The sequence below is a fragment of the Sylvia atricapilla genome, chromosome 5, assembly GCF_009819655.1.
Source record: "Sylvia atricapilla isolate bSylAtr1 chromosome 5, bSylAtr1.pri, whole genome shotgun sequence".
Lineage (NCBI taxonomy): Eukaryota > Metazoa > Chordata > Aves > Passeriformes > Sylviidae > Sylvia > Sylvia atricapilla.
In genome coordinates, this window is record NC_089144.1 from 25,148,537 (window position 1) to 25,165,032 (window position 16,496).

The window sequence follows — 16,496 nt, forward strand, 5'->3', positions numbered from 1 at the left end:
TCAAAAGATATGACCACAGGTTTTTCATTACCATGTTGGAGACCACTACAATATATTTCACTGCTTGCACAAGACACTCCAGTAATTTTTTCCTGCTTATAAGATGAAGGAAATTATTTTATATGATGTATTATTCTAAATTTCAAAAGACTATACTTCTACTCTTTAACCTTACCCCATCAAAATCCAATCTTTTTTTTCTAGATGCTTGAGGAATGGAACACTTTAATCGAAGTAGAACTAAAAAACTTGTAAACTTGGTGATTTTAATGTCTGACCATGTGTTTTCTGGAAACTTTGAGTATATTCTAGTCTTTTCTAATACAGAAACGGTACAGTAATACCAGTTACAACACCGGTGCCAGCTTAAAACCATCTATTTCTTTAAGCTCTTTTTTGTTTGTTTGAGAATTAGAGGGTCTCATTCTTCTTTTCCCATTAGATATAGCAGCACAATCAAGAATTAGGGGCATGTCTTTACTGGGGACAGAACTCCATTAGCCTTGACATCCATGATGCACTATTGTTGACTCTGAAGTTTCTTTATGTTTTAGTTTTCATCAAATCAATTTCCATCTCTGTGGAAGTATTTAAGTTTCATCACACAGTCAAATCATTAATGAAGACAAACTTTTCCGTAGGACTTTTGTACTACACCACACCAGTCTCAAATTTCCATCCTTTTTTAATTCTTATATTGCACTTTAATTGAGAAAATGCTGCACTAGAGGCTGTCACTATAAAAAAAGTGAGGATGTGGAGTGTGAACACTGTCTAGTGGCATACTTAAAAAAAAAAAAATCTAAACCAGTACATCTACCTATGTTCTTTTACCAAATGCTTCTGATTTCATCAAAACACTATTTCACATTTGTTGACTAGATCTAAGCTCCCATAAACTATGCTGATTGGCATAAATTACAACAGTCTTGATCTGTAGGCAATGCTAGTACATTTTATTAGACCAACTTGTGTTTAGGGGAAAAAAGGTGATATTTCAGATATGCAAGCTTATCTTCAATTATTCTTTCATTTTGTCTAGGATGAAAGTCAGACTTGAAGTTAAAAAGGTCATCCCATCTGGCATTTTTGAAACCAATGTAAGAGAAGGTGTTTCCTTAATCCTTTGGCATATCCCCAAAAGGCACAGATTTGTTAGGGAACTTCATCAAAACTGTTAAATAATGCCAAGGCAAAGAGAACCCAACCAACATGTTCAAGGTTTTGCTGCTTTATATCGGACACACACACACCCCAACCTGTGCTGATTTAATCAGAGTGGATACAGTAACAACTGTTACTGTAAGAGTACATGTAACATCTACTTTACCTGGATTTTAAATGTTACCACAGACAACATCCAGACAAGAAACAGGCCTAAGATCCCTTCAAACTGTTTACACACTGTTATAAAAGTCCAGAAAGTTCCACTTCTACCTTACCCCAGTTGTAACAGCTACGCTCATTAAAGGAAAAGAAATAATACCAATAAAACAAGAAAACTATTTTAATGTTAATCCATATCTTTAAACATTTGCATGTGCATACTACTTTTCACTTCAAAAACTTCTGCGTACAGATAATAGCATGGTAAACAATTTCTTTCAAATACTGAAATACGCATTTATTTTATTTCATTTCAATTTCCCTTGTACCATCTCCTCTTCATTTTTATGAAAAGGTGCAGCTCTACTTTAAAGACAGATTTTTAAGAGAACTATCAACCATCAAAACTGTACAAGAAATGCAGAAGGTGAACTGAAAAATACACAGAGAAATGTATGTGCAGGCTGCTATGTGCTGCTTTTGTAAGGTTTGACACTAAGCTGTCACAAACTGACTCAAAAAGCTTTCATACCAAGAAGGCAGGTCACATATGATAAAAGTTTTTCATGTCTACAGTGGTAAATAAGCTCACTTACAGGATGGTGACCTTGGTCAGCTTCTTACTAACTATATTCACCAAGTTCAGACAACTCAAAACAAATCTCCAGGCACTCTGCTGTCTCACAGAGAGAATCAAAAAGGGCAAACTCACAATCAAAGTGACAGCTGAGGTCTTCAGCAGGGGTTTACTGCGGGCCCCTGCAGAGCCCTGAACAGAAGCCCCAGCAGGTGCTACAGGCATCCCGCAGGCTGGCAGCGGCTGTGATGAACACACAGCGCCAGCCACAGAGAGCCCACAGCTGGAGCAGCACAGCACCAGCCAGAAACCACCCCAGCACCAGCCAGGAGCCACCCCAGCACCAGGTTCCTAAAGGGCTGCAGAGGAGAGGAGCAAAATTCCCGAGTGACAGCACACACGCCGTCACACCTCCCACAGCTCCTGCAATGGAACTCATGGGCAGGCTCTGCGACCCACTGCCTTTCTTTTGAGAAACATCACTGCACCCAGGAAAATGTTCACAGGAAAATAAGAAAAGGCAGAAAGAATGAACTGACATTTTGTATGGAATTTGGTTATTTCTAGATAAAAGAGTGACATTTATTTAGACAGGGGAAAACATAGTTACAAAGTATATGTGATATTTCACCATTTAAAATAAAAATCTATTATCTCTATTGAACAAGAAAATTAAAATGTTGCCTGAACAGGCAAATCACACTGAACACATGGAAACTTCCATCAAAGCTTATATTCTAAGCTCTCAATACAGACATAAGCTCAGGAGTAAAATTATCCATTTTAAACATGCATACTAAGGAATCTGCTAACTTCCAATACCTAAGAGTTCCTTAGAATATGAAGCCTTCATTGCCACTGCTCACCACTGCAAATACTGAGAGAAGTTAGGTTAACTAGACTATGTACTTATAAAGCAGATGCTGTTGGAAGACCCTTTTTCCATTACAGGCCCTGTTCAGTGCTATTAAAAAACATGTAAATTACCTTTGAAGACTTCTATGCAAAAAAAAAAAGTAAAACATAGTTAAAACACATCACTCTTCAAAAAACATATTTCACCACATGATAATGTTATTTACCCACTGCCTGATTCACAACTGTGTTCTGATACATCACAACTGTGTTCTTGTCTAACAAAACCCTCTGTTTAGCACTTCATGCTCAGACACAAATCCACTTTGAACGAATTTCTAAAACATAACAAGTAAAATTTCAGCTAAAGCAGAGAGATAGCAGGATACTAAGAAGTAGCTGTCTAAATACTAGTTAATGCTACAGAATGGATTTCAGAAGTGTATGTATGTTTTAAAAAAACAGCCAAGTTGAGAGACAGCCAAAGAGATTTCTGCAATATTAGGCTATTGATGCACACTCTTACTGAATGTCAGTAAATAATACCAATCAAACAACTGAACAGAATATAAAAGAAAACTTACTGCTGCTCTGGTGTCCTTCATGAGGAAAAAAACCCAACGCAATTCTATTGCAAATCATGCGCATTAAAGGAAAGTTTCCTGAAAACAATTATTCCTATAATTCCTATTCCTATTATTCCTATAAAATTATACAAACTGAAGTAAAACACTCCTACTTCAAAAAGAAGTCAGCTAGCGTGTTAAGACAACTACTCAATTACTCTCCATGTGTATGCACCTAGTGGCTCTTAAGACCCTGGCTTAATACAAAGGCTATTTGTTGGACTTGCTTTGTCTTCAGTTAAGCCATCAGTATCACTTGGGATATTCTAATAAATTAATGTAGTCAGCAGCAGGAGTTAAATAGTGTCCACCAACCCCATGCTTTGATTAAAAATCTAGAACAGATGAAGTTGCATTATACTAAAAAGAAGAGGGAGGAGGAGAGGGATGCCTCACTCAAATGCATCCCGAAAAGTTGAATTTTAAACACTAGATCTAAAAAAACACCCACACTTTGGGTGAAATAGTTCATCGTGTCTCTAAGCTCAACACCACAAGTTGAGGAAGGTTGTTTCAGGCTTTGCTTCTGGGAAAGCATGAATGGTAACTTAAATGTGGTGACAAGTCTGCACTGACTGTCCTTCCCCAGTCTCACCCCCATGCTGCAGGCTTTCCTTATCTAGCTCACTGCTGCATCTAGCTTTATTACACTTCCTAAAGACCCCCTCCTGGAAGAAACCCATTGCAAAGAAGATGCCTTCTAGTGCCTTTCTAATTTAGAACGCCTGGCAAGGAAGGAATAAAGAGTCACAGAAAGCAGGCTCATGATCTGTTCAGCATAGTTTAACAAGCTACTGTTTCCAAATGAATATAGCAATTGTGTATGCTCAAAGCCTTTTGAATGAAGTACCACATTAAACTGAAAATATCAAATCAATGGAGTTGTGGGAACTTCTTTGCCAAAACAGTAACTTCTGAGGTCACAACAACTTGACCAGAAGCAACAGATTAATGCCAAAAATTAATTAAAACCTCTATTCCCTCTTTCCATCCTTAACTTTTCATAAACGATTGTTTTGATTCAAAAACTGTATTAACATCATTATTGCTTTTCCATGTTTCCAAAGTGTTTTTCTGCACTGCTCATAACAAACAGGTGCAAAATACTAACAATTCTCTTTGCTAGTGACCTACCAACTAGAATTTTGGAAGTACTGTGACACCTCTTGCATCAATAATTCAAAAGATTATTAAAATTTCTTTGAGCTAAATTTTTTTATTCCCAATATTCACTGAAACCTACCCACTCCCTTTGAAAAATCTTTAGAACTGAAACAGTGTTTAAAAAACTGCTTTTTAGCAGCGAAACTCCAGCTATTTCCTAATTCCTTTGGTTTTTTGTAGTGTAAGTTATGGAGCTGAGTAAGATTTCTTCAGGGACAATACGGATTAATAATAGATGTGGAAGAAATGCAGAACTGGTGAGTGCACTCACACCCTCCTAAGTCTCACTGGATGTGAAAGTGTTTCTAACCAGCATATTCTGGAATGCTGACATGACCACGTATACCTCAGACTCATTTTTAAAAGGAGTTTTTAAGGCTTTTTTACTACTGCTACCAAAATGTCAGTTGCATTTCCTACACAAAATCACCTCAAAAAGTTCACAAGATGTGACCCACAGCACAAGTGGAGTTTTCAGCTGGAACAATTAATAAAAGAGTTCTTAACTGCAGTGGGTGAATTTTTGAGGAGTGGCAGACTGGGAGGTTTCATGGCTGGTGTTAGGACTGCCTAGTGCTTTGGGGACCAACAAGTGCAGTACCAACCTTCATGGGAAGACCTGCTACCCAGGGTAAAGTAATACTGAACTTCATTTAGCTTTCTAGTATATATAGTGAAAGCTGCAGTATATGAAGCAGAATGCTACGTTTTAAATAAGCATGAACCCAAATATGCTCCTGTGCAGGATGGGGGCAAGCCCATCATGTTTCTTGATTCTATCCTGCTTCAAAAGAACTTCCAAGCTCTCTGTTCTGTCAATAGAATATTCTAGAGCAAAGTACCAGACCTGGAAAAACTTTGCATTACAGCCAAGTGTGGTGCTCCAGAAATATTCACATCTTGTCTTCTAAGAAGAAACAAGAAGAATGCAGCTTTTGGGATAGAACAAGAAAAAAATATTTTCTCTTTCCTATATTTTAAACTCAACTTGACAGCCAGAATTTTCAATTCTCTTCCGAGGACATAACTTTTCCTTTTCTCTGGCCACTTTCCTTCACTTAATTCAGTAAGTCTCCTGACTGACAACAGACAAGAACACTCAAGGAGGAAGACAACACAGATGAAGTAAAAATACCGTGTGTGTATTTTCAGGTTTAAAAAACCAAACAAGGCTAGATTGTAATTAGATTATAAATTAGATTATAAAATCCAAGGTACTACATAAGGAATAGCAAAATTAAAGTGAATTGAAATATCTGAAAGTTTACTTTATTTCTTTCTACTAAAACTTCCTGGATGCTATAGTAAACTAAGCAGGTGAATGAATTTGGGTGATTTATTACAGTACAAAATAAATATCGTTTGTCTCTTTCTGCATAAGACCATTTAAAAAACTGCCTAGAATTTATATCATTACACTATATGTATATATTTGTGCCTGAATACAAATACACACCTTCAAGTAAATTCAAACCCAGCAATGCTTCAGCAGCAACCAGTGCCTTAGGAGGTTAACATGGTACAAGTTAAAGCAAAGCCAGGTAGTTAAGCAATGTCACAAATAATTTTCAATAGCTTTGTATCTTTTCCATCTTCCTGTAAGCTGTGTCAATAACCTCTACAGAAATGTCATTGAATCAGAAGAGGCAACTGCTCAGAAAAACGCCTCTTTGGCCAAAAATCTTCATTACACAAAGAAGCTGCAGAAGTTACGTTCCAATTAAGTTGTGTATACCATTTTCAAAGAATGTCTGTGCAATTCTCAGTCACTGAACTAATTAATACACTCTTCTGGCTTAGTAAAATTATACACACACATATATATGCATATATTCCTGATTTAAATGTAATTACAGCCCTTTAAACAAGTAACTGGGCTAATTATATCAGGTTTTTGTAATGCAGTCTTCCAGAAGTAGTTCATAAGGGGTTAACATGACCTGTAGTAATAGCACGATTATTTTTAAGCTATCAATAAATCGTTTTTCCCTGAAACAGTGAGCTCTTCTTTGTGTTAATTTAGATATTTCAAGCAACTGTTACCAGATTTTCTGACTGTGCATCTTCTAGAAAACTGGGATGATAGAACAAATAAAGCATATATTGATACTTCCTGAAAGGCAACAGCTTGATAAGAATACTACTTATAGTTAGTTTATAGTTTTGTCATGTAGTCCCATAGGGTTACTGAAAAGCTGAAGAAGCTGTCAGAAGGCTTGTACATGTGTGCATGCAGATGTATTTACACAAATATAAACCATGACTGTCAGAGAACTGTAAAGCAAAATAAACTTCAAAACCAGAAAATCACTTATAAAAACAAATACTACCTTACGGGCATATTCCAATACACCAGACATGCTTTAATCATTGCATGATAAAACCTGTGCTTTGCTTGGATTGAGTAAAAGAAAATTTAGAGCTGCAGACATCTGCAGAATGGGATGAGCTACTCAGAGCACATATCCAAGTTCTCACATTCAAAAGGAGAACGTTACAATACCAGATGCACAGTGTTGACTATATTTAACCTTGATATCAGGTGACTTGTGAAATTGAGTGTGACAATAGGACGATCCTGTATTTTTGTGCTTTGAAAGAATGCAACTTATACAATGTGACAACACTGCTTAATTATCTATATTTTAATTGGATATGCCTTTAAGTATTTCTTACAGTATTTCTACTGTATATAAAAATATTGCATGCTAGCAGTTTCAGGCAACTAACAAAATTGTGCTGGATATTAAAATGAGACATTGGAACTTAAAGTTAAATCTGAAGATATTAATTTTCTCTTCAATAGCTTAGTAATTTGACATAGTTGTATTCAGTTATTAAACAGAAAAAAACCAAACAAGTGTTTTTATGACAGGATAATTTAAGAAGAAAAAAGGAAATGTTTGCCTTAATTAACTGTATAGGGGAATGAACAGGGCTGGCACTGCCTCTGAAACAACAGTTTGTTGTTTTTTTTAGAGGTTAAATTTCCTAAAATTCAGAGGTCTGCACTTTGTTTCAGTCACATGAACAGATCTAGGATTCTTAAGACACCGTCTTTTCCAAGTGCAGTAAGGACAACCATATAAGGATATATCACAAGTCAGAAAAGGGAATACAGGAAGTATGAAGTTGTGATTTTTGGATAGAAAAATGTTAGAGGACTAAAAGTACAACAGAAAAGTAGCAGTAGATTCTTGAAGATAAACATGAAAATAAACAATAGCAAGGGGGACAGCCCATAGAAGGGTCTGACTGAAGCTGTTCTTGATGTTACTACACAGATTCACTAAGTTTGACTAAAACTTACTAAAAGGAGTCACTCCACTGACATCAGTAGGCTTCGTTGAGGGAGCTACATGCTGTCCTTCTGATCCCTCATCCTTTCATCTTGGCTGAGAATCTTCCCCATTTCACTGAACAGTACCGCCTCCCACTTCTCTAAGAATGTCTGTCCCCTCCCTCTAGAGGTGTTTTTTTAACCAGTCACATCTATGTCTCTCAAACCAATAAAATTTCTAGAGTCACTACACTCTCCTTGTTAAGGGCAGTAGCAGGCAGTAGCAAAGTCCATTGAGTATATTAGGGCTAATGGGAAGGCAGTGGATTAAGAAGCTCAGAAACTCTGGAATCATGAGTGTAAATGCAAGCAGTGAGAGCACAGAGACACAACTAAAACATAAGAGAAATTATCTAATTTTGTTTATTTAAGCTATGAAGGAGTATGAAGCCCTTTTGTGCACATTACCTACATCCCAAATATAGCATAAGGCACACCTGAAGCACAGGTCATTGTTTTATTATCAATTGTTCAGAGCTCACAGCTAGTCAGGATATCAGCTAACAGAACACTTCAAAAGCAAAGTCTACCCTTATGGAGCCAGCCATTACTGGATTTAAATATTTACTGTGCTTTGAACTAGTAGTACTTTAATTTTTTTTTTTCTGGTGCATGTGTGACAATGTTGACAGGAGTTCCCATCAGTTCAGGATACTAAGTACAGAGACTAAAATATTACCAGATCATGTTGCCCAAATGTTTGAAACCCATTCCTTCCCTTTCCTTCAAATACTTAATATTTTCCTTTGGGAAAGAAGCTTGTCTTTTATCTAATAACTTCTACTTGTTTCTGGAGCATGAGTCACACTCTTCAATTATTTTCAGTTGATTGTATAATTTTTACTGAGGTTTGGTTGGTCTTTATTCAGTTTGGGTTTTTTTAATAAGAATATCAGCTTACCTTCTGGTGAAGTACCTGGCTTTTGAGAAAACACAGAGCTTATTTTACTCTTCTTGCTGCTGTTGCTGTTGACAGACAAGGTGGATTGAATTTTTCTGTGCATTTTTTCTGAAACAGGAGATGAAATCTTTCTGTTGTCTGCAGGCATATGCTTGACCCCATTGTGAATTCCACTTCCATTACTCAGACACACATGGCCATTTTTGATTTTGCCATTTTCTTCCTCACTCCTTTCCAGTGCTGAAGTATTTGGCTGAGGCAAACGTTGAGGTTGTGCTTAAAGTACAAGAAAGAGAGGATTAATTAAAATTGTAAATTGATAACTGAACACTTTAGACTGGACTGGGAGTGCAATGTTCCTTGCTCTTAATGATCTAAGTAAAAATTCTCGCATCAAGACCAATAAAGCAAAAAAATAACTCCAGATTAAAAATAATTATTAGGTATTCAAAAAAGCACCTTATGCCTTCACAAGGCCTAGATGCCCCATTTGGCAATGCAACAAAAGGCTTGCAAGGCTCTATGAACTACACAGAGAGAATAATGCAAGGAATTTGAAGAAAGGGAAAATGTCAAGACTGGGAATGAACGTAGCAAGACTGAAATAAACTTGTATTGAGGGAATCAAATTAATAATGTGTGAAATTCACCTAAATGAAATAAAAAGTGTAAGAGTAAACATACAGACCACGTGTGTTAAGATGCAAGCTGGCCAACCTGCCAGCTATCAAAAAATAACCTGAGTGATGTGGTAGGGGTCCTCTGACACTCAGCCATCACTGACCAGTGTGTTAGAAAAGAACAGGAATATCCCGGGAACTAACAAATTTGAGCTTCAATTCATAAAGATTGTGGATTACTGAGAAGTACAAAACCAATCAAAATCTGGTTTTGTGGAAGAGGAAACCAGAAGGAACATGCATTCAAACACCACAGAGCTATGGCAAGCCAGAGTACCCCCCTCCATATTCTTCAACAAAGATTCACAATTTTAGAAATGGCTGTAATAGGCCAGTTAGGGATTTAATGGAAACACTAAAATGGTCAAAGGAAAAAAAAAACCAAAAACAAACGTGTCAAGGCAAGAATCTGCAGTGACCTGGCTAAGCCTCGGAAAGTATGTTATAAACTCATTCTAATGAGTAAGCATGAAATTGGCCATTCTGTGTTGACCTACTGTAACATAAATGAGAATATTTTCAACAGCATGGAAAAGGGATTTCTTATGTATCCTTTAGTCTGTAACTGCAGAAAAGATGCCTGCTTTTTTAATGGAAAGCTTTGTAATAAAAAAGTGGTTTCAATTCAACATTTCTTATTTAGAAAAAAAAATGCAGATTTTGTGGAGGGGAAACTAATTAAACTGTAAACACAGTAACACAACAAGATTTCACAATCAAAAAGCATCAGCCCAATCACCTCTCCTAATCAAAACACTACTGCATCATGCTTGGATGTAAAGAGGTTTTCAGACAGTCCAATCTTCATTTATTTAAAAATGTTATGTCAAAGAAAAAGTCCAGATTCTATTAGATATCAAATGGACAAGAAATTAGGGCCAGCAGTAAGGAAAAACAGTGCTGCAGTTCATTCTCTGTTCAGACAGTTCATATCCATTTCCTGATGTTTTCACAGTATCAAGGCAAAAATATACAGAGATAATTATAGGTAGCTTGTTCTAAAAGAAACAACTCCACTGATCACTTCAGGTACCAGTTAACAAATTTTCCAACAAATACTACTGGGACAAACAGAACAACATGGTCTCTAAAAGGATTCAGTTCTAAATTTGTCTAACAAACCCCCAGTGCCTTCCTTCTATCCTGAACACTAACACCATTCTCAGGTTGCTTTCTCCACTATCATAAACTTTTCCCGAATAAACTTCACACAAATCTTAAACTTTATTTTCTGGTCACGCTCACAGGCAACAAAGGAATCTTTTTCATAATAGTTTAAATAGGAACAGGTTCATGCTTTCCTTGATGTTTTGGATACTGCCACTAATGTTTTCAGAAGATAGCCTTGACTGCCTGAATTTATCTAGGTCAGAGTAACCCTGCTTGAACCTACTTGACCAGAGTGATAATTTTCTGTTGCAGGAAAGAAAGGGAGTGCTGGGGGAAACATTCATGTTTTAGACTCCCCAAAGATGTTACAGAGAATACAAAGATCAAAGATCATTCCCTTCCATTACCAGTAGTAACTGCTCAGAAACCTCCAAGCCAACAAAACAAGAGCACACTATCTGAGACCTGAAGAACCAACTGTGGCCCAAAGGCTTTTTTATTGACAATGCCAAAACTGCTTCTCCTTCAGTTTTGCATTAGTGTTTGTAAAACCTATGAACAGAAGAATGAGAAGGCACTTTCTTCACTTTGGAATTCAATCTGTGCTATTGATGCCTTGAGAGGCTACCTAGAACAGAGGCTAGACAGCATTAAAGAAATGAAGTAGGTATTTATTAAAAAGCCTTCAAACCTTGGGCAGTAAAAGAGCCTGGTGAGGCTACACCCAAGGTGGATGACCAGTCACGAGTTTTCACACTTTTGCAAGTTTTGGTCCATTTACACATTGGGGTTAATTGTCCAACTACAGCTTCAGGTTATGAAGTCCCATCCTCCCAGATTGCTCTCCTCAGTTTGCTGTTAATGCTTTTGGGCCTAAAGCTGCAATGGTATCTTTGGTTCACTGGCTGGAAAAGGCTTGTTCTGTCTAACTAAAGTGTGAGGAGAACTTGCTAACACTGTATATGAAGTTCAGAGTTATATACTAATGCAGTACAGAATCTGGAAAACATTAAAGCTAAAACTTAAGGCATCACTATCTATTTGGTTAACATTTCCAAACTCTCATAAAGGTCCTAAAACATTTTTTAGGAAATTTTCTCCTATTTGAATAAGTATTATTAAAAGTATACTACCAGGAACTCTTCATGTATATTCTCTTTCCATGTATGTGCAAAATTATTTTTTTCAAAAATTAAATGTTATTCATTCCATTTTAAAAAGTCAGTGCAAACCTAATCACAGTCAAAAATCTTTGCCAATATCAGAAATAAAAATTTGCTCTCTAAAATTCAGTGTTTATGTCCACAGCACCCCTTAGTTTTATCTTCATTATCCCACTTAAATGCAGATTTTGTAATTAAGGAACAGTGTTTTTCATGTTTCATGTAATGTTTCCTCTCCCTGCATTGTCTATGATTCTCTGCTGTGGAGTACTGCAGTTGTACCAATGAACTAGAATTGCTGGGGAGCAGTTACCCTTCCTCAATAAACAGGCAATAGAGTTTTCTAAAAATTCTCTATTTCTGGATGTTAGTTTATAAAACTGTGACCTAATCCAGTTTAATTAGTGGTGGCAGCTCACAAATTGTTTGTATATTTTGGGCGCTTTGCTACAATATAGTAAACTGACAAAATATCCAAAATTCAATCTTCAAAATTAGGTGTGTTTCTATCAAACTGTGAGTAAATGGAAAGTCTTGGAAATCTGAACACTTAATAGGTTTTTGCTTTTATTATTATTTTCACTAAGGGTTTAGGGAATTTTCTATGGTTTTTTAATTTTATTTTTTTATTAAGTAATCCTGTTCCCCAAGACTCTTACTTGAGTCTTTTAGCATTAACATACAACATTTTAGCTGACTGGCTTTATAGTATTCACGTGTGATACGCAGGTCAAATCAAAATGGAATAAAACCCCAAATGGATTAGTTATCTCAATTTAAATTTATTTTAACTTTATTGATAATTTTGCACTAGGGAGGTTTGAATCTTATGGTTAAAACACACTTGAAACCAATTAGGAACCATATGACCGCATTCTAGCATAAAGAACAAAAGCAATTGACAGTTCCCAGATTAAACCACAACCACTCAGTTTAGAACAGAAATATTTTTACCTTATTTTTTAAAGGTTGTGTATATCTTAAAAAAAAAAAAAAAAAAAAAAAAGGTGTAATATGGAGAACGACACAATGCTTCTTAAAACACAGTGATACCCAGGGACTCTCACTCTCTCTTTAATGATCCACTGCTCTCATTCAGCTGTCTTTCTTTTTTCAAATCTTTACATATGTGACAGCTCTCAAAAGTAGACCATAGACCATCTGGCATTTTCCGAGGTGTAACTTGTGCAAATTCAGCTCTACTGGGAACACAATGCTATCTTCTGCCTGCGTTATAAAAGATACAATAGAATGTAGAACTTATGAGTTGTTTTGAATTATTCATTTTTTGCCTGTATATTCAAGAAATTTTACAAACTCTGCATTTTGTACTACATAATCACATGCGTTAAAGGTACAAAGAAACTTTTTGACACCTCTTTTCTACAGAAAGATGGCATTTTGTTTGATATGTGAACATTCAGCGCCTGTTATATCATTCTAAACAGGCCGTGTGCTGCTACAAAAGATCCCATTTTACACTCTATGTATGAGCAAAAATGTTATTCTTGATATTCACTAACTAATGCAATACACATCAAAATTTCAAATGTGTGTTGGATGAACATTCAGCATCATCAAATCAGGATGGTACTGGTCACTCACTATATGTTAAAGATTTAAGAAAAAAAAATCACTCCTCAGACAACACAGAAAAATTGCCATTTCAAACATCTACAATGAGTAGTTTGAAAATGTCCTAAGAAACACCAGGCTTTTCAGGTTAATATGTTTTTAATCTTTAGCAAAACCAGTAGATTTAAGTCAATATTTTATACAGTGCTAACACTAGTGGATTTTCAATAAGAATGATAAATATTAGATTAATGATTCAATAGACTGAATCTTTTTTGATAGAAAACTAGCAGATAATAGTAATAACTGCACATGAATGTGCTGCCTGTGGAAAAGCAATAAAAAGGCAATATATTGCTATAGCATATAATCTATTCGTGTGTTTCACACTTCCTTGTCATTGGTTTCCTTGCAAAGTGGGCCTTAGTACAGTAACTTCTGCTGATATTTAACTGACTTTACACAATAATTTAATTGTAAGGTTACTATCTGTTGAATTTAAGTAGTAAACATTAATTATGGTTTTTTAAGGTTTTGAAGTAGCTATGCACATTCTCTTTCAGACTGTAAAACCCTTAGCACACTTAGAACGAATATGCACACAAATATGCACCCTGACTACACACTGGTTTTACACCTTGCAAAGTCCCAGCTGTTCTTGAAAGAAAAATTCCGATGCATGCATTTAACAGAAATATGTATGTCAAAAGAGGGGAACTCTCAACCAAAAGAGAACAGTCTAAGCTATCATTAGGGATTTTAGACAAAACACAAAAACAAACATACACTCAATGCAGATTCCTCTGAGTCAAAGTGAATCAAAAGAAAACATCAGGAGGGAGAGAAGAAATGAGACAGTTAATTAGTAGCCTAATCACATCAAAAGCAATTCCATAGCAGCTGATACAGACACCCGTGGAGTTTACTAGTCTGGCCAATGAAAGTGATGGGAAAAAAACTTTTCCAGTTCACAGCCTCGGTTATCTGATTACACACTCAGAGAGGTAAGACCATTTTTTTTTCTTTATGTACAACACAATAGTTTATGATGACAAATCAGGCCATATTTACAGTATTTTTGCAGGTGGATGTGGGAAGAATAAAATGCACAACTCCTGGCTGTAAAAACTGTAATGGTATTTTCAAATATTTCAAATATTGAGAAAATACAACATACTGTTTCACTTGACAGTATTCTTAACAGTTCTTTCTTCCCAAAACAGTTGCAACTACAATAAGAAGATGAGCTTTTTTGGAAATGCAGAGGAGGTCCTAATCAGGTCCACTAACACTGGAAGTTAAGATCTACACATTGATTTGAGCTGGAAGAACTGTTTGATCTCAGTGGACACTGCTCCTACTCCCTCTGCATGGATCACAAGGAACAGACCATATGTAAGGGAGGTAAGAATCAGGCCTCTGATTTTTATCAGTACTTCTTTATAACACCAATTTAAGCTTATGGGGGAAAATAAAGCAGATGACAGTCAAGAATTGCACAGTAAAACTAGGGGCTGCCTGAATTCTAGACTAAAATTAAGATTATTCTGAATCACTTCTGGAGAAAACATAAATTCTTTAGATATAAAAGGCAACATTTCCCACTGACTAACAAAAAATCTTAACTTTTCAAAAATATTATATACTGTATGTATTACATGCTCAATAAGCATAACATTTTAGTGAAACTGGGAGAACTCAAGCATCTCAATCCTTCTCCATCCCCACTTTCTAACTAAATCCTGACTAGTCTCTAATATGATCTTCAAACTACATCAATAGTTTTCTCTGTCTAGCTATCCAGAATATTAACATTCAGATTACAAGATATACCTCTGAGTCAACCTGTGAAGTGGCTTTTGTCAGCAATTATTTTTGAATATTTTCTGGGACATAAATAGCATATACTGCAGCTGCTATATCACAGAAGGCATACATTAACTAAATAACAAGGTACCATCAAGGCACCATCTATCTTTTAAAATCATTTTTTTACACTGAATTTTTTATACCATGCTGACTTTACAAAGAAAACAAAGTATCAACTAACAGCATCAACCACTTTTTAGAATTCCTTCTTGTAAGACGTGAGGACATTTTCAAAATGAATACAATATATGATTATGAAACAGGATGTCCTTTGTAATGAAAATACTGTAGTGAAATTGCTGGTATGAGTTTTACAGGACCCACACTGAGAACGCTTTGTTAGAATATGTCTGAGAGCACATCCAGGGAACACGTGGTATAACAGAAACAAGGCTGGCAGGGGACAAAGGGAAAAGACATTTTATCCTGTCAGCTTTCACTTTGTGAAGGGTGGACAAGAATGGCAACGTGTGCATGTGTGTTGATGGGTCGAGAAGCAACACAAGTGCACAAGACAGTGCCCAGTGTACTCATATCTGTGCAAAGACACCTGCAGTGCCTTCCTTCCCAAGCACTGCAGGACTTTACACACTGTTTGAAGGGTTGCAGGGATTGTATAAAGATGTCTTTGACATACCTAGAGAGATGAAGTTACCACAAGGAAGCAAGAAAAGGGCTGGTAGCCAGGGTTTACAAAGTTGATAAGCATTCCAACTGAAAATATGGAGTGAATTTTTCTATTTACAAATCCTACATCCTTCCTGATGTGATTTCACAAAATCAACAAATGCCCACCAATTTTCTTTAATGACTGCAACAGCAGATTTTAAATCTTAGCTAAACTGAGTAAATCCCCTAACATTTTTAGTTACCTATCTTGCAGCAATTATCTCAGAATCAAAAAAAAAAAAAACTAAAAACCTTTGGCTTCTAATTAACAGTAGATTGTCAGTAAATTATTCTTCTTTATCAAACACATATCTTGCCATCATTAGCGATGTTTTTTCTGAGTGCCAATATTGTCATCTGTGATAAACTTTGCAGATGAACTGGGAATTCTTGGTAGATCACAATATAATTAGAAATAAAGGTAATTCACATAATGCAGTGATTGTAAAACTACACCTACATGAAGTTGAATATAGTTCTTACTGTAGCATAGTTTGTCACTTCTTGAGAACAAACAACAGGAACTCACCACAAAATGTCAAGAGCCAAACACAAACCAGGGCATTTTAGGTAACAGACACCCATACACCTGGGGAATAAATCCCTACATAAAGTTGCATTCAAAAGCAGGAAATTTTACT

General features: G+C 36.0%; 1 protein-coding gene across 2 annotated transcripts in view; it reads right to left on the reverse strand.

Moving 5' to 3' along the window:
- The window catches only part of MDFIC (MyoD family inhibitor domain containing), a 51,912-nt gene that overhangs the window by 6,730 nt on the left and 28,686 nt on the right, over nucleotides 1–16,496 (reverse strand). For both annotated transcript variants that reach the window (XM_066318995.1, XM_066318997.1), the window contains exon 4: nucleotides 8,790–9,065. In XM_066318995.1, the coding sequence (XP_066175092.1) occupies nucleotides 8,790–9,065 (276 nt within the window). The remainder of the gene's footprint in view (nucleotides 1–8,789; nucleotides 9,066–16,496) is intronic.